Source organism: Pteronotus mesoamericanus, unplaced genomic scaffold (assembly GCF_021234165.1).
Source record: "Pteronotus mesoamericanus isolate MK-2021 breed Mesoamerican mustached bat unplaced genomic scaffold, CSHL_Meso_final scaffold_36, whole genome shotgun sequence".
Classification (NCBI taxonomy): domain Eukaryota; kingdom Metazoa; phylum Chordata; class Mammalia; order Chiroptera; family Mormoopidae; genus Pteronotus; species Pteronotus mesoamericanus.
Window position 1 is genome coordinate 8068483 of NW_026555313.1, and position 24441 is coordinate 8092923.

Here is a 24441-nt window from a genome sequence, read left to right on the forward strand (position 1 = left end):
AACAAGCAATGTATTGTTTCATATAATTTACACACTACAGTTCTGGGGACGTATTCTTAATTTTCTCATTTTACAAATTAGGAGAATGGATCTCAATAGTAATTAACTTGCTGAAGGAACTATACCTAAAAAACTATAGAGTTTGGAAAGGGCCAGGCCCATTGAATTTCTCTAAAACCTTTGCTGCCAATTTTTCTGGCATTCATCCTCACCCTAAGGTATCAGTTAATCGTTAATCTTGAAGGATACTTGAAGAATAGTGAAAATGATGCACTTTTATAGAGAAAAGAAAAGTCGTATTTTTAAATAAAATTAGATTTCATTTTTATTAAATAATACATTCACACAGCATAAATTAAAAAGTTAAGAAAAGGTTTGCAGTTAAAATTTGGTCTCCTCCTTTCTATCCTCCTGCCATCTATTGTCAGGGCATCAACTGCACCATTATTTGGGTGTCCTTTAAAGATGGTATATAAACATGCAAACATATTTTATGTATTTTAATACACTCACATATTCTTTTTAACTCTATTGACAGCACATTACAAATACAATCCTGTGCATTGCTTTAATAACTAGTATATTTTAGAGATTATTAATATTAATCCCCATTTAATATCTAATATAAAAATATTCTGTTCATTATATCAATATACATATTTTTAAGCAGTTTGTATTGCTGAGTAGGCATGCATATTCTTTTCAATCTTTGCTGTTACAAAATATTTGCCTATACTTGTCTCTTTTAGCGGTTATTTACGGTGGCCATTTTCTACATGTGGAATGTTTGGGTCAAAAGATATATGTATCTTTATTTCTATATTTTTATGCTTGTAGATCTTTTATTTTGTTCACATTGTTCATTTTACTTTTTTTATTTAATCTTTATTGTATTTTTCCATTACCATTTAGACACCTTATATTCCCCTCCCCAGCAGTCACCACACTGTTACATATGTATTTTTAAAAATTCATAAATATTATCAAAATGCTTTCCATAGAGAATATAGATATTCACTTTCATACACACACAAAAATTAATGATATTTTTTAAGACTCTAAGTTTGATATCATGAAAACCATAAAATTGGAGGTAAAAGCAGACAAAATTGAGAATACCATTAATTGATAGAGACCATGTCATATGGATATATAGCTCTACAAACTCTATTTTACCTATTTTCTTAATTTGGTTTTCTTATTTTTTCCTGAAATGCCAACTGTCAGAAGTAAAGATCTATTAATTCAACTCAGGTTTTATTTCTCATGTTAGTAGAAGATTATTTTTTGCTATTTTTTTTATTGCAGTCCTATATTTTTACAGAAATAACATCCTCTATTGTATACACATATATTGGAAAAAGAGAGGGAGGGAAACATCACTGTGTGGTTGCCTCTCTCATACCCCGCCACTGGGGACCTGGCCTACAACCCAGGCGTGTGCCTTGACTTGGAATCGAACCTGCAACCCTTTGGTTCACAGGCCGGCACTCAATCCACTGAGCCACACCAGCCAGGGCAGACATTTTGTTATTCTTAGTAGATTGCGAGCACCTGATAACAGCCTTAACCACATTCATCTTTATAAGAGCACTTAACACAGAGCCTGGATATCCAACTGGGCTAAATAGGAGTACATTGGCTGTATAAAGAACCTCTTCACAATTTACAGCATTATTCCTATCAGAAGATATGACATGAATAACAAAAATTATCTTTCAGATTTTTTGTATCATAATTTTAAAAATCATTAATTATCAAATACTATGTCAGTGACAGTGGTATACAGAGTACTGAAAATCCCACATATTCTGGGTACAAATACTTGAACATAAGCTTCTGAAGAGCACAGATTTTGTCTTGTTCATTGTTGGTTTCTCATTGACCAAAATAATGATTGGTATATAGTAGGTACTCAGTAAGTTTTGTTTGAACAGTTTTGTTCAATGATTGCATGAAATCCCTTTCCAAACCGTATATTTTTCCACTGTTCCACTTACCAATGAATGCCACCATCAATTTAAATAAACCATACATTTAGAAGTCATTATTAATACCTTCTTTGTATCTTTACCTTCATTATAATCCAGTACAAAAATTATTTAACTTATTGTCTTATCTATATACTTTTGTCTTTCTATCAATTCTAGTCCTGTCCCCATGAGAGCATCCTACTTTATAGTTGTACATGTATTTGAGTGATTGATTGCAACCATCCCACTCTTCCCTGCCCACCCCACTTTTGACTGAAAGCTTCATGAGGGGCAGAATTATTTATGTTTTGTTCATTCTTTTATTCCCAGAGCATGACATGTAGTTTTAGTTTTATGTAATAAAAATACTCATTTCATAAAAATTTTAATTGCATAAAAGTAATTAGTTACAGTTAATGGGAACCCCATAGGAAGTTTTTTAAATTGTTTTATATATTTTTGACGAAATATAGACCTCTATGAATGTTCTCTTTATTCAAGGATTGTAGTTATTAGCTGTAGGTTTATATTTTATTTAGTTGCAATACAAATGCTTTGTGGGTCAGATGTACAGAAAATAATGCTATATGTCTTTGAGCCCTTAAAAATTTTTCTTGTCATCTTTCTGTTTTCATATTTGTGGAGAAAATCCACAGTTCTGAATTTCAAAATTATGGGGAACTATCTCAATGTATATATAGTATGTAGACTCAAAATTTACTATGCCAGTTTGTTCTCCCTCTGACTGTATTCCCACATACTTCAATGATAAAAAAAGTTTTATGTATTATAAAGGTTTTTTTGCATTTTGTGGAGGTAAATAAATCTCTTTTAAAATATTACTACTATTATAGATTTATTATTTTTAAAAAAATTCTCAGGATTTTTTTTAGCATGTATTGGACATTGTTTTAAAGATAGTAAGGGCAGTAATGCATACATACATATCTTTGAACTGTTTATACTTCTTTAATTTTTTAAAATTTGTTTTGATAGGGTTGGACCAAATTTTATGAGTTTTCTTTATCAGATCTTCGGGCTGGGTACAACATTATTGACAGGCTCTTTGATGGTAAGTTCTTTTTTTCTTTTTTAAAAAAAATATTTTATTTTGTTTTATTTTTATTACTTTAAAAAAAATATTTTTATTGTTCAGATACATTTGCCTCCATTTTCCTGCCACCACTTTCCCTTGCCCCACCCACCTTCACCTCACTCCCTCAATCTTTCCCCCCTTTGGCTTTGTCCATGGGTCTTTTATACATGTTTCTTGATTTGACCCTTCCCCTTCCTTTCCCTGTTCCACCCCTCCCTCCTTCCCTCTTCTTACTGTCGGTTTCTTTTTTCTTTCAATGTTACTGGTTATATTTTCCTTGCTTGTTTTGTTGGTTAGGTTCCACTTCTAGGGGAGATCATAATGATATTTGTCTTTCACCCCCTGACTTATTTTACTTAGCATAATGCTTTCCAGTTCCACCCATGCTGTCATGAAGGGTAGTAGCTCTTTCTTTCTTTCTGCTGCATAGTATTCCATTGTGTAAATGTACTATAGTTTTTTGATCCACTCATTTCCAGATGGGCACTTAGATTGCATCCAGTACTTGGCTGTTGTAAATTATGCTGTTATGAACATTGGGGTGCACAGGTTCTTTTGAGTTGGTGTTTCGGGATTCTTAAGGTATAATCCGAGCAGCACAATTGCTGGGTCAAAAGGCAGTTGCATTTTTAGCTTTTTGAGGAAATTCCAAACTGTTTTCCAGAGTGGCTGCACCAGTCTGCATTCCCACCAACAGTGCACTAGGGTTCCCTTTTCTCCACAGCCTCGCCAGCATTTGTTTGTTCATTTGTTTATGATGGCCATTCTGACTGATGTGAAGTGGTATCTCATTGTGGTTTTAATTTGCATCCTTCTGATGGCTAGTGATGCTGAGCATCCCTTCATATGTCTCTGCGCTCTGTGTATGTCCTCCTTGGAGAAGTGTTCATCCAGGTCCTTTGCCCATTTTTTAATTATATTTTTTGTCTTTCTGGAATGGAGTAATGTGAGTTCTTTATATATTTTGGAGATCAAACCCCTGTCTGAGGTATGATGGTAAGTTTTATTGATGAAAATTTTTATCCCTAGTGTTAGTGGAAAAAAAAATTGAGATCATATTAACAACATTTTTTTTTCAAAAATGACTTAAACTTTCATAAAATTTGCTTTTTGCCTTTTATTTTGTGATTTCTGTTCTGGCTGCCATGCTGAGTTCTCTGAGAGTTCCAATCTATTGTAGTCATTGTTTTGTTTTCTTTTGTTTTATTTCGTTTTTTCAGTCCTCACCTGAGGACATGTTCATTGACTTTAGAGAGATGGGAAGAGAGTGAGAGAGACATCAAGGTTAGAGAAATACTGATGGGCTGGCTGCCTCTCGTATGTGCCCCGATTGGGGACAGAACCTGCAACCTAGGCACATGCCCTGACCAGGTATCAAACCCATGACCCATCAGTTTATGGTTTACTAGATGGTGCACCAGCCATCGGAGCCACACCAGCCAGGGCACAGTCATTGTCTTTGTTATAACTCTTAAGATTTCTTAATGCTCTGTAGCCTTAGGAAGGAGAAAGCTAGAAAGACCCTGTCTGTACTTTGTGGGCTTCAGAAGTTTCAGAGTTCAACTTAATTACTCAGTTCTCTTTCAAGGGAACTGTTTAAATTAAAAAATAGAATGGACTGAGGTCAGTAACAAGAATCTCTAGAGTTGCAATTGTATGATTAAGCATGAATCAGTAATCAAGGTACAAACAATGGATTGAGATAAGACAGCAAACAAGACCATATAATCTGATCCCCTGAGTCCACAAGCTCTCTGCCTCCTGAAGACAGAAACAGTCTCTGAAGTTTACTATGCAGAGGCCCAAGGCAAGGAGACCCCAGAATATAGACAGTGATGGGTTAGGAAAGAAAATATGTTGATAGTAATCTCCAGCTTAAAAAAAAGTCCTAAACAGAGCTCTTGATTCCCATCTCCCTCCCCACCCCCCATAAATCCTGCAACCCTGTCAAACTAGTTTTCGGAGTATGCCCCATTTTAGTAAATGGCACCACCATTCTTGTAGTTAGTTGTTCAAGTTCAAAGCCTGTGAATCACCATGGATTCTTTTACTTTTGTCATCCTCAAACATGCAGTGCTTTGACAGTTTCTGTTCCTTTCATGTCCAAATCACAACATGGTTCTGTTCACTTCTTTCCATTTCATCAAGTAATAGCTATTAAATAATGCCAAATAGTACTCTGAGTTTTTATTTAAAAACTTTTTTGAATTGTGTATCAGAAAAGTACACAAAAATGTGCAATTTAATAAATTTTTATAAATTCAACCTATGTAAGTAGCCCCAAATCAATAAACAGTAATACCAACATTCTAAAGCACCACCTCTATTCCTGTCTGCACATGACTCACCATTTCCCCATTCTGTGCTGAGAGTAGCCGCTTTCCTAATTTCTGTGAGCTGTTGTATTTAATTTGACACAAGACTTTTTTGGAGAATATATACTAATACTTTACCTTGCATGGACACTTGGTAATTTTCCAAATGCTTTTGAACATTTATTTGATTTTTTATAATACCACTATGGGGCATAAATTATTATTGCCCTTTTAAGATGAGGAAGCCAAAGCACAGAGTTTGAATGATTTGTTTATCATTGTATTTCAAGGTTGTGATGGAATTAACAGCGTCACATGATTTTTTACATCTGTTACACCATGAATTGGTGGAAAAAGAGGCAGGTGCTTTAAAATAATATTAAATGTTACGGTAAAACTCTAACTGTATAATCTTATGATTATAAATTTCCTGATATTAAGAGACGTCCATATAGATAGAATTAAATGCAAAAAAAGAGAAAGAGTTCTAATTATAGGGGGTAGTTGCTACAGATAATATTAGCTTTGGGACCTGGAAAAAGCTTCTTAACCTTTAAGCCTTAGTTTCCTGATCTGTAAAATAAGAACAAATAATAGACACTAGTTCAACTGATTCAATTTGTGAGAAGTTTAAATGAGAAAAGATACATAAAACATTTAACATTGATTGCATGTAATATATTGAATAAGTTATCAGTCATTATTGTTATTAATATTGCTGTTATAATTTATTTTATTTTCTTTTATCCTAAACAAAATGAAACTTGTCTTGAGAACAATGGGTATAAGAAAAATAATATGATTTTCTTATAAGAATTTCATAAAATATTCTCTGTGATGGCTCTGTTTTTAAGTTGAAAGGTATATTAATGTTTTTCTATGTCCCAGAGACTTATGAATGAGTGAATGATATACACAGTACCAGTATATTATTTATTGAACATCACAACTAGGAGATTGGCAGGTCTTGGTAAAATCCTTTGTTATAGCTACTTAGCCACTGTTGATAGTAAGATATAAGTGGCAGACAACTTTAACTAGTCCTACATGCGCCCTCCTGGGGCCCTTGTTCTGCAGGTGATAGTAAATCACCTATGCCCGAAGGTAAATAGTAACACTGCCATCAGTCTTTGTGATTATCTCTGAATTTTATAAAAATTTTAATGAAATAGAACTAAACTAGTAAGAACTAAACTAGTAAACTAGCAGTAATGTTACCTAGCTATTTTAAATATAAGTATGGTTCCATCATTTACTGCAGACTTGACATATAATTCATATATTTTAACATTTCCACTGAACTGTGATTAAGAAGATGTCTCTATTTCAGAGTGAAAGCTTATATTAATAAGTCCCATGTGGTTTTTTATACTATATTATTTTTTTATTAGAATAGAAAATGGACAGTTGACTATAAAAATCATGACATGGAGACGACTAATGTGTGAATATATTTAGTAGTTTCACTATTAATCAGATTATTTTATGAACTGAGTTCATCATTGTATAAAATTACGTTTTGAATATGTTCTTCTAAGAAATTTTCAGTTTAAGGAGGCAGCATTACGTGGCAGATGAATGTGGCGCTAGTTTAAGTGCACTTCATTTCAGTCCGGATCTGTGGGAGTGTGTGATTTTCTGATTTTGGTGATTCAAACTCCTTATGCCTCAATTTCTCCATCTGTATAATTGGATAATATTAATAATTCTATGTTTGTTACGAGGCTTGAGTTTATAAATGTAAAATGTTTGGGAAATTTTATTTGATTAAATAATCTCAGTAAATATTAGCCATTTGTGATTATTAAATATTTTTTATTGTTGTTCAGTTACAATTGTCCTGCCTATTTCCCCATTGCTCTCCCCTGTCCCATCCCCCCACTCCCACATTCATTCCTCATCTCTCCCCATTGTCTGTTCCCATGAGTCCTCTATTCATGTTCCTGGGCTTGCCCCTTCCCTTTCTTTTCCTCTTATTCCCCTCTCCCCATCCCTCTGGTCACTGTCTGTCTGTTCTTTATTTCCATGTCTTTGGTTCTATTTTGCTCATTTGTTTTGTTTTGTTGATTAGGTTCCACTTAAAGGTGAGATCATATATTTGTCTTTTATCAGCTGGCTTATTTCATTTAGCATAATGCTCTCCACTTCCATCCATGCTGTCACAAAGGGTAGGAGCTCCTTCTTTCTTTCTGCTGTTTAGTATTCCATTGTGTAAAATTACCACAGTTTTTTGGTCCACTCATGTACTGATGGGCACTTATGCTGTTTCCAGTACTGGACTATTGTAAACAGTGCTGCTATGAACATTGGGGTGCATAGATTCTTTTGAATTGATGATTTAGAATTCTTAGAGTATAATCCCAGCAGTGGGATCATTGGATCAAAAACAGTTCCATTTTAGTTTTTTGAGGAAATTCTGTATCGTTTTCCACAGTGGCTCTACCAGTCTTTATTCCCACCAACAGTGTACTAAGGTTGTTTGTTGATTTGTTTATGATGGTCATTCTGACCAAAGCAAAGTGGTATCTCATTGTAGTTTTAATTTGTATCTCTCTGATGACTAGTGATGTTGAGCATTTTTTCATGTGTCTATGGGCCCTCTGTATGTCCTCTTTGGAGAAGTGTCTGTTCAGATCCTTTGCCCATTTTTTTAATTGGACTGTTTGTCTTCCTCATGTGGAATTGTGATTATTAAATATTAATTATTAATATTAATGAGTATTTTAAGAAATGGTTTAGCTGAATTAAATATATATTGTTATATAAATATAATTGAAGACTGGAATTTAGCTGATATTTTAGAAAATTTTAGAATATTTTTTAGAATATTTCTAATAGCTTAGAAATGAAACTAATAAAAGTATTTTTTTTTAATTATAGGTACCAAAGATATACAGTGGGAATTTGTACATGGTTTACTTGAAAATGCTATTTATGGAGGACGTATAGATAACTATTTTGATCTTAGAGTTCTTCAGTCATACCTGAAACAGTTTTTTAATTCTTCAATTATTGATGTATTAAACCAAAGGAACAAGAAAAGCATTTTTCCATATTCCTTATCTCTACCAAAATCCTGCAGCATTTTGGTAGGTAAAATTAATCATTTTCAGTGTATTACGAGATAGATACTGAGTCACTTCTTACATTGTTAGATATATGTTGTTTCTTTTCAAATGCACAGGTAATTATCATTCACAAATACGGATTATTTGATATGCCAATATACAACCTCTAAACTCTAGTTATGCTTTTGGATACTTACTAAAGATTGACTGATGATAATAGGATATAATGTGTTAGGTAAATCTTGAACGGAGTAGCTAAGGAAAATTTTTTAAATGTAGCACTGCTGTGAAGTTCTGGAAAAGGAGAATATGCTGTTTCCTAGCAGGCATAAGAATGCTCCAATATATTCAATAATATAAAGGAAATAAAATACATTTAACAAATTTCTTCATCACTTACAGGCTTATAAATTTAAAGCAGTTCTAAAAACAGAAGATGGAGTCACTTTATCTGGCTTTTATAGAAACATTTTTGTTTATGTGTATTTTAACCAGCTGTAGCTTTTTGCTTTGTGTCATCCTATCAAAACCTCCTAGAATGTAGTCATCTTTTCCAGAAAAGAGTAAAAAATATAGTCTAAATACTTTAATTCTACAATATTTTACCACAAGCCTGTAGTTATATAAATGCCCAAATAATGTTTTTATTACATAGAATTATGATTTTATATTTCTTCATGAATTACATATATATACACAATTATATAGTTTTTCTCTTAGTATTGTGCATTTTTCTCATTCAAGTATTTTTCAAGAAAATTCCTTTGTCAAAAAATTAAAGGTTAAAATCAATGTTAAGTATATTATTATTATATCTTACATATTATCTTATTAAGTATCCCATCTGTTTTTTTATTCATTCATTCATTCATTCACTCATTCATTCATTCATTCATTCAATAATATACTTTGAACATCTGGTCAATATTAGCCTTGTTCTAGACACTGTGGATCCTTTGATACATCTATGAAGTTCACTTTTTACTGGGAGAATCTTAGCATGAATGAGCAAACAGATATATGTCACATATTTATTATATATTTCAGAAAGTACATCCTGAAAAGTTTCTCATCTCTATTGTTTGAGGTTTAAATTGAAAAATAAAAATTCATACAGAAAAATATATCATAAATGTGCACTACAATGAATTTTTATACATTGAACACATGAGTGTAACCAGCGCCAGCATCAAGAAACGGAACATTTTCTGCTCCTCAGAGGCCCACCTTATGTTCCCATTTAATAGCCTGGTTTTTTTTCTGTTTTTGTGCTTCATGTAAATAGTCTCACTTATTAATTATTCTTTTGTGCCCATGTGAGGATAATTCAGTTTGGATATGAAGCTATTATTTTGAAAACACGTCAGTGTATAGTCCTAAGTAGAGAAAATAGCCAATCCAGATGAGAAAATTTCACAGCCATATTGAAATGAACAAAGTGTATAAAAAAGTAATAGTCTTAAATTTATAGGATCGTTTTCTATCTAATTGAGCTAGATAGAAGAATTAAGACGTTTTTCAGGGAGACGGGAACACGCACACCCACCCACCCCCCCATACCCCTTCATGTACACATTTACAAATGCATACATATATGAGGTCTGTCTGAGAAAAAATCCAGCCATTGTTAATAAAATGAGAACTGTTTGTACGACATCAGTATAACCTGGCAGCCAAGGAGAATGGATGAGAATGCACATATGTAAACAATGACAGCTTCACCATGCTAGTCAGTGGGGGCTGTAGACACTGTTGAGTGAGCATGTGTACAGTGTGGCCTTCACATTCAAAATGAACAAAGCGTATAAAAAGACATTCAAAATGACTAAGCAATGAATCTGCATCAAATTTTGTGTTAAGCTTGAACATTTCTCCATGGAAACTATTCAGATGATTGAGAAAGCTGCGGCTATAGTCAACTGGTGAATGATTGGCAGCTTCATCATGACAACACATGTACTCATGCATCATGACTCATGCAGTTTTTTGGTAAAACATCAAGTGACCCAGGTGACTCGGCCTCCGCTACAGCCCAGATTTAGCTCTCTGCAACTTTTGGCTTTTCCCAAAACTAAAATCACTGTTGAAAGGGAAGAGATTTCATGCCATCAATTGGATTCAGGAAAACACCACAGGGCAGTGATGGCGATTGGGAGAACTATGTGAGGTCCCAAGGTGCCTACTTCGAAGGGGACTGAGGCATCATTATGACACAAGGTGTACAGTGTTTCTTCTGTCTTATATCTTCTTCAGTAAATGTCTGTTTTTCATATTACATGGCTGTATACCTACTGGGCAAACCTCATATATAAACTTATATTCACATGTACTCACATATAGAAATACATATATATTTACATGGTATACGTGGTGCTTGAATCCTTTGTGGAAGTTTACAAATGTTGAACTCTAGGAACGGAAAAATTTCAAAGATTCTGCATAGCATGTCCTCTCAAATTTGACATATTTATAGGTCCTGGACTTCCTAAAATCTAATCCAATTCTTTCCATGGAAATACTTCAGGGACAGCTGCCAAGGGTAGAAAAGATGAGGATGTGCAAAGAGCAGAATATGAGTGTGTTCACCAAGAGTGGTTGTTTCTAGGAAAAACAGTTTAGATGCATATGCAATAACTTATATTTTCATGAAAATAAACAAAACAATTTACATCTTTGGGCCAAACTGGATAAATCCTGTTGGTCCACATTCAGTTACCCACCTCGAGTCATGAGTAACTGTTCAGATGCATTCTTGGCAAATCTTGGCTTGCAATGCGTACAGTAATTCTTGGGATGAAAGGATAGGGTTATCAGTCATTTCATCACACCTCATCAGCTAACTGAAGACAAACAGTGGAATTCTTTTATGGTAAAGTAATTTACAAAGTAGTGCTTTCATACAAGTCTCTATAAATTAAAAAAAATATTTATTTTGATAAAAGCAGAACTGCACTCAGTAGGTCACAAGGAAAATAATCACAGAGGTAACTAACAATATTTTACACCTAGTAGGCATAGCCACTCAAATATGTTTGTTTTAAACAATTTGGGGAAGTTAGGATAAGAAAATAGAGTGCCAAATAATTTAAGTATGAGGAAGTAGTAATTGCAAAGAACATTTCTTATACATAACTGATGGTACAGTATAAAAGTGAGATTTATCTAGAAAAATGTAACATACTAATAACTAGTAATTTAGTACTTCACAACATCCATTCTTCATGATTTCAAGTTGTAAGTTCAATCTTTTGAAAAATTGTCTTTTTTATACATAGGACTATCGTGCTGTCATTGAAAAACTTCCAGAGGATGACAAACCTGGTTTCTTTGGTCTGCCTGCCAATATTGCTCGCTCATCTCAGCGCATGATCAGCTCTCAGGTAACCTAAGATAAGATTAACTTTTAGAAAAAATTGTTGCTACTGAGCCTAAAAGAAGTAACATTAAATTTTATTTAATACTATAGACCCTATAACCTTTTATTTGAAATTTTTATTTTAACACAGTATATTCCACCTTTACCTTTTTTCCTTTGGATTTAAATTACTATTATTATAAAGATATTAAGTATGTCGATTCAGATATAAAACTAAGTATATTCTTATATTTCAAATAGCCATAAAACTTCAAATCAAATTTACCAATAAATTTTTAAATTGAATTTATTAGGGTGACAGTTGGTTTGCAAAACCTTACAGGTTTCAAGTGTACACCTCAATAAAACATCACCTGCACACTGTATCATGTGTCCATCACCCCAAGAAAAGCCGCTTTTTTTGTCCCCGTTTTCCCCTCCGTTACCCATCTCCACCTAGCCCCCATTCCCCTTTCCTCTGGCTGTCACCATGCTGTTGTCTGTGTCTGTGTGTTTTGCATATATGTTTTCTGGTTAATCCCTTTATTGTCCTTCATCCAGTCTGCCAATCCCCATCCTTTGTGACACCTGCTTGTCTCCTCCATGTATCCATGTCTCTGTTTCTATTTTGTTCATCGGTTTATTTTGTTCATTAGATTGCACGTATAAGTGAGATCATATGGTATTCCTCTTTCTCTGACTGGCTTATTTCATTTAGCATTATAATCTCCAGGTCCATCCACGCTATACAAAAGGTAAGTTTTTTGTTTGTTTGTTTTACTGCTGAGTAGTATTTTACTGTGTAAGTGAAACACAGCTTTTTCTTCTACTCATCTACTCAGCTTTTTCCAGATCTTGGCGATTGTAAACAATCCTGCGATAAACATAGGAGTGCCTATATTCTTTCAAATTAGTGTTTCGGGGTTCTTAGAATATATTCCCAGAAGTGGGATTGCTGTGTCAAAGGCAGTTCCATATTTAAATTTTTTGAGGAAACTCCATACTGTTTTTGACAGTGGCTGTACCAGTCTGCATTCCCACCAACAATGCATGAGGGTTTTCTTTCCTCATCCTTGACAGCACTTGTTTGTATCATGTGTCCATCACCCCAAGGACACATGATGGACACTTGTTTGTTGATGGTAGCCATTCTCACAGGCATGAAGCAGTATCTCATTGTGGTTTTAATTTGCATCTCTGATAATTAGTGATGTTGAGCATCTTTTCATATGTCTATTGGTCATCTGTATGTTCTCTTCGGAGAAATGTCTATTCATGTCCTTTGCCCATTTCCTAACTGGGTTGATTGTCTTTCTGATGTTGGGCTGAGTAAGTTCTTATTTTTTTCTCTCTCTCTTTATCCACCTGAGGACATTTTTTTCATTACTTTTAGAGAGAGAGGAAGGGGGAGAGAGAGAGAGAAAAACATCTATGTGAGAGAGAAACATCAGTTGGTTCTCCCATATGCACCTTGACCAGGGGGTTGAACCTGCAACCTAGGTATGTGCCCTGACCGGGGATCTAATCCAAAACCTTTTGGTTTATTAGACGATGCTCCAACCAACTGGGCCACACCAGCCAGGGCTGAATAAGTTTTTTATATATTTTGGAAATTAATAACCCATTATCAGATGTATCATTGACAAATATGTTCTCCCATTAGGTGGGTTCCCTTTTTATTTTTTTGAGATGAATAAAAATAGTTCTTGTTCTGAAGGAACTCAGTCTAGTGGGGAAAAAGATGTATAAAAAAGTATTTCTGAACTATAAGGAGTAAAGTAGAAGCATGTATCCTGGTTATTTAAATTTATATACTGTGAATGCATGTCTCTATGAATGTATGTAATTTTCACTTTTGCTAAAGAAAAAAGTATTGATATGTAATGACTTAGAAAATAATTTTTTAAATGTACAGAGTTTTTACTTTTAAGAGAGTTTTATTATATGAGAAATACTTTATTTTTAAATCATATTATACTTTACGTAGAATATTACGTTAGTTTCAGGTATACAACATAGTTATTTGACTTTGATATTCTTTATCATCACAATAATTCTAGTAATCATCTGTCCCTATACAAAATTATTATGGAATTATTATTTTCCTTATGCTGTATATTACTTCCCATGACCTTTTTGTTTTAATAGCTGGAGTTTTGTACCTCTAAATCCCCTTCACCATTTTCACCCATCCTCCAGCCTTCTCTCCTCTGGCAACCATCACTGTGTTCTCTGTATCAGTGAGTCTGTGTCTCTTTCTTTTTTTAATTTACTCTTTTTTTATTCAAGTCCATATGTAAGTGAAGTCATGCAGTATTTGTCTTTCTCTGTATGACTTATTTCACTTAGAATAATACCCTCTAGGTCCATGTATGTTACCACTATGGCAAGATTTCATTCTTTTTAATGATTGAGTAATATTCCGTGTGTGTGCGCGCGCGCGCGCGCGCGCACGCACACACACACCACATCTCTTTATGCACTCATCTATTGATGGACACCTAAATTCCTTACATATCTTGGCTATTATAAACAATGTCGCATTGAACATAAAGGTACAAAGATCTTTTTGAATGTTTTCATTTTCTTTAGATAATACCCTGAATTGGACTGTCTGGGTCATATGATAGTTCTGTTTTTTAAATTTTGAGGAACCTCCATACTGTTTTCCTTAGTGGATTCATCGATTTTCAGCTCCACCAACAGTGCACAAGGATTCTGTTTTTCCCCCCACATCCTGACCAAAATTTGTTATTTGTTTTTTTGAAAATAGGCATTCTGACAGGTGTGAATTTCAATGTGGTTTCAATTTGTATTTCCTTGTTGTTGATACATTTTTTTTTCATATGCCAGTTGACCATCTGTGTGTCTTCTTTGGAGAAATGTGTTTCCTGGTCATTTTTAATTGGCTTTTTAAATGTTGAGTATTAAGAGTTTTTTTATATATGTTAGGTATTAACCATGTATTGGTTACATTATTTGCAAATATAGCCTCCCATTCAGTAGGCTGTCTTTTTCATTTTTTTGATGGTTTCCTTCACTGTCCAAAAGCATATTGGTTTCATGTAGTTCCATTTGTTTATTTTTACTTTTGTTGCCCTTGTCTGAAAAAAACATACCCAGACACTGTGGCTAAGACCAAAAAGTTCACTGTCTACCTTTTCTTCAGGAAGTTTTGTGATTTAAGGTCTTACATTTAAACTTTAAACCATTTTCAGGTGTTTTTTTGTATATTGTATAAGAAAGTGGTCTAATTTTATTTTGGGGAGTGTATTTGTCCAGTTTTCTCAACACCATTTACTAAAGACTGTCTTTTTCCCAAGGTATAGTCCTGCCTCCTTTGTCATAGATTAATTGACCATATAAGTGTAAAATAATTTCTGAGCTTTCTAGTCTATTGTGTTTTATTGATGTATGTATCTGTTTTTGTGCCAATACCATAATGTTTTGATTACTCTACCTTTGTAGTATAATTTGAAATCCGGGAGTATGATACCTCTAGCTTTGTTCTTCTTTCTCAAGATTGCTTTGGCTATTCTGGGTCTTTTGTGATTCCATATAAATTTTAGAGTATTTGTTCTAGTTCTGTAAAAAATATGTTGGTATTTTGATAAAGATTGCAGTGAATCTGTAACTTGTTTTGGGGACATTTTAATGATTTAAGTTTTTAAATTCATGGGCTTGTTATATCCTTTCGTTTTTTTGTGTTGTCTTCACTTTCTTTCACCAGTCTATTATAGTTTTCAAAGTACAGGTATTTTGTCTCTTTGGTTAAATTTATTCCTAAATTAAAAAAAAAATTTAAAAAAATAAATTTATTCCTAAATATCTTATTTTTTAATGCAGTTGTGAATGAGATTGTTTTCTTAATTTCTCTTTCTGATAACTCATTATTAATGGATAGAAACACCACTGATTCCTTTATTAATTTTGTATTCTAGAACTTATACTGAATTCATTTATTAGTTCTAATACTTTAGGACTTTAAAAGATTGAAATATCTTTTTTTGGGAAATGACTTAGGAGATATTTTTCATTGTCACTTAATTGTTTTATGGCATTTCTTTGATTTAATGTCCAATAGTGCATTATTAGAGCATCTTCCAGCATTGTATGATTTGTTTCTGTATGCCAATGTTAACTTTTTTTTTAGAAAGAAGAAATGAGGAAATAGAAGGAATAATCTACTTACAAGTTTATAGGAGGCTAGTAACACGTGTTCCTGATCTTATCAATGCTTTACAATATTGATTCCCTAGGTTTTCATCACAGAACTGCCTGGCCTGTTTATATGAAAGTTTTTTTTAATTTTTTTATTTTTGAATCATGTTTATTCTATTACAATTGTCTCAAGTTTTCCCCGTTTGCCTTCCTCCACCCGTGTCACCTCACCCCCCTCTCCCACAGTCAATTCCCACTCTGTTGTCCATGTCCATGGGTCATTCATACATGGTTTTTGATTAGTCCTTTCTTCTTCTTTCCACCATTGTCCACCTTCCCCATCCCCTCTGGTCACTTTTAGTCTGCTCCATGTTTCTGTGCCTGTGATTTATTTTGTTCATTAGCTTATTTTTTGAATAGATTCCCCTTTTGGTGAGATCATATGGTATTTGACTTTCACCAACTGGTTTATTTCACTTTGCATAACATTCTCCAGTTTCATACATGTTGTCACAAAAAAAAGGTAGGAGTTCCTTCTTCCTTTGTTTTTATTTTTTAAATGAAGATTGATTTTATTTATTTATATTTTTAAATATCAAGATATATTATAAAATACAAAAATATTTAAATCCATTATAAAGTCTCAGCAATTAAAACAATACGATAACAGCACAGAAATAATCAAGTAGATCAGTGAAATAAAATGAGCATTCTAGAAACAAATGTATATATCTGTCTAACAACATAATATATGATTAAACTGATATTTCAAATCAATGGGGAAAATAAGGCTTAATCAAAAACTAAAGTGCATGGGCCACTATTACTTGAAATAAAACAAATATAGAGCCCTGTTTCACACATTATACAAAAAATATTTAGGTGAGTTAAAAATCAATATGTAAAATCTAAGGAGTGTTAGGAGAAAATGCAAACTAATATTTTTCTTACCCTGAAGTAAAATATTCAAACCCAGAAACTATAAAGTAAAACACTGACACTATGACTGTATTAAATATTTAAGACTACATACTAATATACATATAAAAAAATAAAAGGACAAGTAATAGAATAGAGTATTTGCAACACATCTAGAAAAGGTTAATAGTTTTTGTTTTATTTTGTTTTAGGAAAAAATTCTACATTTATTCAAAAAATGGATAAAGAATACCAAAAAGTCATTTAAAGCTTTTTAAAAATAATAGAAATAGGCAAGAAATATACAAAAACAGGTTTCATTGAAACAAATAATAAAGTAACAATTAAAATAACACATCATTGTCACAATTGGATTAAGTATTAATAATATTGGTAATATCAAGTATTGGTGACTGTGAAAGGAACTGGGTACTCATGGACTCTTTATCTTAAAAGCAGTCCCTTTAGCATATTTTTCAGAGCGGGTTTGGTGGAGGTGTATTCTTTTGGCCTTCTTTTGTCTGGGAAACTCCTTATTTCGCCTTCTATTTTAATTGAGAGCCTTGCTGGGTAGAGCAGTCTTGGTTGCAGGCCTTTGCTCTTCGTTCCTTGAAATATTTCTTGCCTTTCCCTTCTGGCTTACCATGTTTCTATTGAGAAGTCAGCTGCTAGCTCAGTTGGGGCTCCCTTATATGTTACTACCTCTTTCTCCCTGGTTTCCTTTAGGATTCTCTGTTTGTCTTTGATATTTGCCATTTTAATGATGATGTGTCTTGGAGTGGGCGTCATTGGGTTCCTCTTGAGTGGGACCCTCTGTGCTTCCTGGACTTGTGTGATTTTTTCTTTCCTCCAGTTAGGGAAGTTTTCCATCATTACTTTTTCAAGCAGGTTCTCTATCCCTTCCTCCTCTTCTCCTTCCAGTATCCCTATTATACAGATATTATTATATTTCATGTTTCCCTGCATTTCCCTCAACACCTCTTCATTCTTTTTGAATCTTTTTTCATTTTCTTGCTCTTTCTGGGAGCTTTTTCTCTGTTATCCTCTAGCTCACTGATTCGATCCTCTGATTCATCTAGCCTACTTTTGATTCCTTCTACTGTGTTCTTCAATTCAGAAATTGTATTCTTCATTTCCTCTTGTCTCTTATTGATTGTTTCTGTGTCCTTTTTCATGCTGATATAGTTTGCAGTAAGTTACTCATGTTTTCTCTGTAGTTATTTGTCATTCTCTCTGAGCTCACTGAGCTTCCTTAGAGAACTGTTGTTTTGTACTCAATATCTGATAGTTTACTTGCCTCTATTTCATTTGGTTCTCCTTCTGGGGATCCCTTATTTCCCTTGGACTGGGGGGTGTTTCTTTGTCTTCCCATTACTTGTGAGACTCTTTTTTTTTTTTTTTTTTTTGGCTCTGCTTCTTGAATTGGTCTGTCTTGATTTCCTGACTTTGTGGTGTGAACTTCTATGGTAGGAGACCACTGTTTTTTCTTTCTGGATCTGCCTCTAATGATGTCAGAGTTTGTCCCTGTCTGACCTTAGGCAGTCTTTTGGAGACTTCCAGGAATCTATTGTCTGTAGCTGTGTCTTTCAGCTGTTAATCTAGTCACTCAGCACTCAGCAGATACCTTAGACACCACAGGATGGGGTGGAGTCCCTCCTGTGGGCGGGGTTATTGGGTCCTCTCATGCTGTTGCCGCTCAGGGGAGTGGTCTGCCTGAGCAATGTGGCTGCTCTCGTATCGGGGAGGAGTCAGCACCGGGGTCCCACTGGCACCTCTATCAGTTCTCTCCCCAAAGCCTCCTTCCCCAGTCACTCCTCAGGCATCTCTAGCCCAATCTGCCCCCACCTTTGCCAGAACCCAGAGTAAGTGACTGCAAATAAAAATTTGTGCATTGGCCCTTTAAATGGCTCTTTGTGTGTCTGACCACCTGTCTCTGGCAGAGAGCAACCCTGCCACTTTTTGCAGCTGGTTGTTGTCTGTGTACTTTTCGGGCTCTGGTGTTGTAGGCTGGAGATCCCCACTTATGGGTTAGATCCTGCTCATCACAGGGTGATCCAACTGGCTGTTTCAATATTCTTCTGGTGCAGCCATCCATGGGCGCCCACCCTCCTTTTGATTCTCTGCCACACCCCTTACCAGTCAGGTTGTGCTAAAGCTGATTCTTCTGTCTGTCCAAGGTTATAAGGCTCCTCTCTTGCTATTGTTCAGTTGTTTGTTCCAGGTGATTTCTCCACAATTTAGCTGTAATTCCAGGTTGGTCCTGGAAGGAGGTCTGTGTGACTGACAGTCACTCTTCCACCATTTTGATTCTCCTTAAATGTTTTATCTATATGGATGTTTTTAATCAGAGGCTTCTGCTAGATTCAAAAGTAAAACACAAATTAATGTAGTTATATGGAAATTATGATATAGGAGAAAAGCAGGATATTCTGATGGGATAAAAACAAGCTGTGGTCAAGAGACATTAACAAGAAGTAAAGTATGAAATTGAAAATTTGCTTTTAGATTGCCTTTTGTCTCAAACAGTTATATAATTTTCTATTGCAGAAAACTGGTATGGTGTACCAGCCCAGCCATCATGTTACAGACCATGCTGTGTCAGTCAGGTAGCTTTACTTAGATCTCTTTTAGAATTGTGATTCTTGTCTTCAGTGTGTATCCGTGGTCATCCTCTTCACCCATGTTGATGATAGTAATGATAATTTTGGTATTTATTGAGCGCCCTGTAACAGTCTTTGTGGTAAGCATTTCACATGCATCATCTTATTTCACTCAAAATAATTCTATGACATAGGTGTTATTATTGAACTCCTTTTATGGCTGAGGTAATTGAGGTGAAGGGCAGTTATTATTTTACCCAAGATCACACTTTTAGTAAGTAAATAAATTGGGACTTAAACACGTCAGGGAATTCCAGTTCATGCATTTGTGACATATTCATAGAGCAGTAGTAAATCACCAAACCTGAGCTTTTTTTAAATTATGAAGCATGGTAGGTTTTCTCCAGAGAAGTTTCAATTTTCACATAACCTCCTTTTATGGGGAGTTTGTTTTGTTTTTTATTATTTTTTTTCCTGCTTAACAAAAGTAATTGGTAATTGTTTATTTATTTCTTTATTTTTGCATTTTATCACCTGTTGACATAGGAACTAAGGTTAAACTTTAATTACAAATACATATTTTAATGTATTTTACAGATAGGGAAGTCTAGCTGATAAATAAATAAATAAAATACTTGAAAAATTAAGAAAATCTCTTAAAGGATTTTAACGTTAAAATAAATATTTTGCAATTAAATCAACTGCCTATGAAATATTATTTTTAGCCTATATATTCAGAGATTTTTCAGATTATTGGAATTGCTTTACAGTTTGATTGAAAGGGGCTTTGTGGGCAAGTAAACTTTTGTGGAAAAGTAATTTAAGTTTCATGAAAGGCATACCACTTCTTCAGTATTATTCAAACATACCATCATCATTCTGTGGTAAATATTCATTACCAGACAAAATAGAATTTGTGTTCATTACTGATCTCGATACCATCGTAGCTGGATATGTTAAACTCACAATTGTATTTTAAACTCTTAGATGGTAAAGCTGTATAGAAGGACAGTGATCATAACTATTGCTAGCTAGAATATTTTAAATCTGTAACAGCTCCACTAACATTGATGCGTCAACAGTTGCTTAAAGTGTTAATTTACTTCGTGAAGAACAAGTTTATCATATGAAAACAAAGTATAGGTCTAAAACAAATGAATGTGACCATATGAAGGAAGAAAAAAAATCTCATAATATTTGTAAAGATTAGGGATTTAAAATTCCAACCAGAATTGGGATATTAAGTATGTAAATTAATAAGGAGCTCAAAGCTTTAACTGTATTTGTGAAACAAAGCTGGAGTGAAACAAAGAAGTAAAAAGATTATCTACTTGATTATTTTGAAAGCTGCTTTGTTCAAAAACCATATGTGCTTATCTGCACCAATAACATCCAGCTGCCATCTCTATACCACCTCTCTTTACGGAAATATTTCATTCAGTATCTTGGCAATAGATCTATAAGCTGTAAACTAACCAAGTAATTCTGTTTTCTCTTTCTCTTTCTCAGATATATCCCATGATATTGTAAAAGCCACAGCCTCAGACCTTAATGCTTTTCTTTCCCTTTTTAAATTTAACAAGTAACCCACAATCACAGATTAGTTAACATAATCATCAAAGTGACACAATGGTCTTTCTAGCCAAGTTAAACCGTAGAAAATATCTCTTCAGTGTGCTGGTGTTGGCCATACACATGAGAGTTTTCTGGGAAGTTTGTTTTAAAAGGTAGCTTCCTAAATTCCAGCCAAGATTTGTAAAATTAGGCTATTTGAAAGTGGGGTTTTGGAATCTGTATTTTTGGGTGATTCAGAGGCTCTCTAAATTTTGAAACCATCTGTATTAAAGTTAGGAGAAACTGCAGAGAATTTCTCATTTTGGATTGTAAATGACATGAAATCTGCATGTCAAATTTTTTTATTTTTTATTTTTTTTTACTATCCGGTCAAAACAAAGTCACATTTCTTAAATTCATTATAGGCACAGAATTAATAACAAACAAACAAAAAAACCCCTGTTAGCAGCCAAGTTACTATAGAGCTGGAACAGACTTTAGAAATAACCTTTTCAAAACTATTTAGAGGGGATATGAGTTTCTATTTTCTTGCACTGGTATGCAATAGGTCCAGCACTATAAACCCATTTCCTTGAATTATTAAATCCTCCCATAGAAATTGTGTCCAAGAATTCAGATTTTTAGGAAATGTTTTTCAAATTACTGTTTTAAATCTAGGGATTTCCTGAATTTGATAACTGCATGTTTTGTTCTTCCACTTGAAACCAAACAAAAAGAAATAAATAACGAAAGGAAGTTATTTTTTTGTTGTTGTGTTTTTTTTTTTTACTGAGTTTGTGATTTGGTTTCATGGCATAAGAAAAAATGTTGTATAATTGAATATCATATTTAAGACTTTACATTTTAATACTTTTGAGCTATAATTTGTGGGATTACTAAGTTTAGAGGTATGTTGGATTCTTAAAATAGCCCTCAACAAAACTACTTCCCCAGTATCTTCAGAAATGAATGAGTCTCTAGAGCAATCTGAGGTAATCACTATAAAATTTTGGTTCAACTACTACTTAACTTTTATGCATCTAGTCAAATACCCATCCTGATTCAGGAAAAAAAAGTCTTAAAAATTGTTTGAATCCACATTTAAACAAACACTTAAATCTTTCCATAGAGTTTAAAAACAAAATACAAACAAAACAAAAATCCTTGCCCTCTGCGCAAAGCCTTCCAAAAAATAAGCTCTTCTAACTAAAGGATGAACATTGTCATATTCTATAGATGTTGAGAGTAATAGTCATTTTCCTTCAGTTACTTAACATCTAACTCAGAAAAAACACCCATAACAAAGGTTCATAAGCATCAGTGCTCAGGCCTTCCCCGCTTTGCTTTATCTTCTAATCCTCCTTTCCATGCTCACTGTGGGTTCGCCACACTGGCCATACTTACCTTAAGCTTCTGCCTGAGAGCCTTTGGATTTTCTCTTTCCTTTGCCTGGAGCATTCATCCCCTAGATTTCTGAATGGCTTATTTTTTTACTTCCTTCTGGTCTCTAAATGTTACTTTATCAAAGTCCTTTCTTTACCACTTCTATAAAATAGCAACTTCTCTCTCAACACTTGGTATTGATTATTCCCATTAACCTGCTTTGCGTTCTTTCATAAGGTTTATGTGCATATGATTTATGTTTCTACAGACCCTAAATATTTCTTTAATTTTAATATTTACTGTCTTTTCAAAATACAATCTTTGATACATATAAAAGACTATGTAACATTAATATATAAATACAACATTAAGAGCATGATAATATAATGAACACCATGAACCAATAATAACCCAAGAACCTAGGATATAATAACCAACTTGTGTCAATAATTGGGTGATTCTCTACTATTTCATTCTGCTGTATGAAATGCAACAGAGGGAGCCACCATTCTGTTTTCTTTATAACATTTTTAGAGTTTGATACTTTTTAAAAATAGTTGTAGTGAATACAAGCATTCTCTCTCTCTCTCTCTCTCTCTCTCTCTCTCTCTCACCTAAAATACATTGTTTCATTTTGCTTATTTTGACATTTATAAACAATGTACTACATGTGTGGTTCTAGGACTTGGCTTATTTCATTCCACAATTATTTTCTAAGATTTGTTTATGTCATTGGTTTAGCTGGACTTTCATTTATTATTATTACTGTATATTTCATTATGTAAGTATGACACAATTTGTTTATTTGGTTTTGGGGGCGTTACAGTACTAGTATGAACACCACTGTACATGTTTTCTAGTATGTTTGTGCATGACCTTCTCTAGGGTATGTTTTTAAGAAAAAGTTGTTTCAGATTGTTTTTAGTGATTGTGTTAATTTACTCTCTTATAAAAAGTATATAATATCTACATCCTTTTATTCCCACCAGTACTTGATATTTTCAGATGCCTTCATATTTTCCAATCTAGTGGGTTAAAATGGTATCTCATTGTAATATTAATTTGCAGTTTTAGTTATTAATAATATTTTGAATATCTTTTGATATATTTATGGGCCATCCCTGCTTTTTAATTGGAGGGACAGCAATGAAACCAATGTGGCTGAGGCACACTGGAGAGGGAGATGGAGAGGGATGGGCTATGAGGCCAGGAGGTTGTGGAGGTAAAGGGGACTTGGTAATGTTGAGCCATGTGAGTGAGCCTTGGTAATAACTACATCACTCTGCTGGCATTTTTACTTATTTTTAGAGAGAGGGGAAGGGGAGAGAAAGAGAAGGAGAGAAACATCGTTCGGTTGCCTCTCGCATACTTCCAACTGGGGACCTGGCCTGCAACCCGGCATGTTCCCTGACTAGGAATCAAACCAGGGGCCTTTCAGTTTGCAGGCCAGCGCTCAATCCACCGAGCCACACCAGCCGGAGCAAAAGCAAAATTCTTAATATAATTTTATATTTATTTTTTAAATGTAATGGTGGTTTTTATATTGTCAGAGATTTGAGGATTAATTCATAATGTAATAATTTATTAGCATTGCATTGAATGGCTTTTAGGAGCTCAGCAGGTGTCGTTACTCATGCTCTGTACCTGCAGTTACTGTGACTCAGATCGTTTTTTATCAGTTATTAGAGAAGTCACAAAGTCTTGGTAAAATCATTTTTTTTTGTAATCAAGCAGCTTAAGGTGCTCTTCTTGCCTAGGTTTCTGTGTTTGACTATATTAGCACATATTTCAGGAACATATTAACTGTAACTTTATGAATAGCACCATCAACAAAAGGAGGTAATATATATACACTTTTATGCACAGTATGTTAATTTCTGACTTATAACTGTAAGCAAATACACATTTGAATAGTTGTCATATTTTGAGTTTGTGACCATTTACACAGAAGTAAGTGCATTGGAAAACATAATCAGCCTACTTAATTTTGTAACTTCCACAGTGATTTTATATTTATT

The 24441-nt window shown here is 33.9% G+C and overlaps 1 protein-coding gene across 1 annotated transcript in view; it reads left to right on the forward strand.

Annotated features, from left to right (window-relative positions):
• The window catches only part of DYNC2H1 (dynein cytoplasmic 2 heavy chain 1), a 315287-nt gene that overhangs the window by 195604 nt on the left and 95242 nt on the right, over positions 1-24441 (forward strand). Inside the window, exons 81-83 of the mRNA XM_054592495.1 lie at positions 2970-3045; positions 8265-8473; positions 11728-11832. Coding sequence (XP_054448470.1) covers positions 2970-3045; positions 8265-8473; positions 11728-11832 — 390 coding nt within the window. The remainder of the gene's footprint in view (positions 1-2969; positions 3046-8264; positions 8474-11727; positions 11833-24441) is intronic.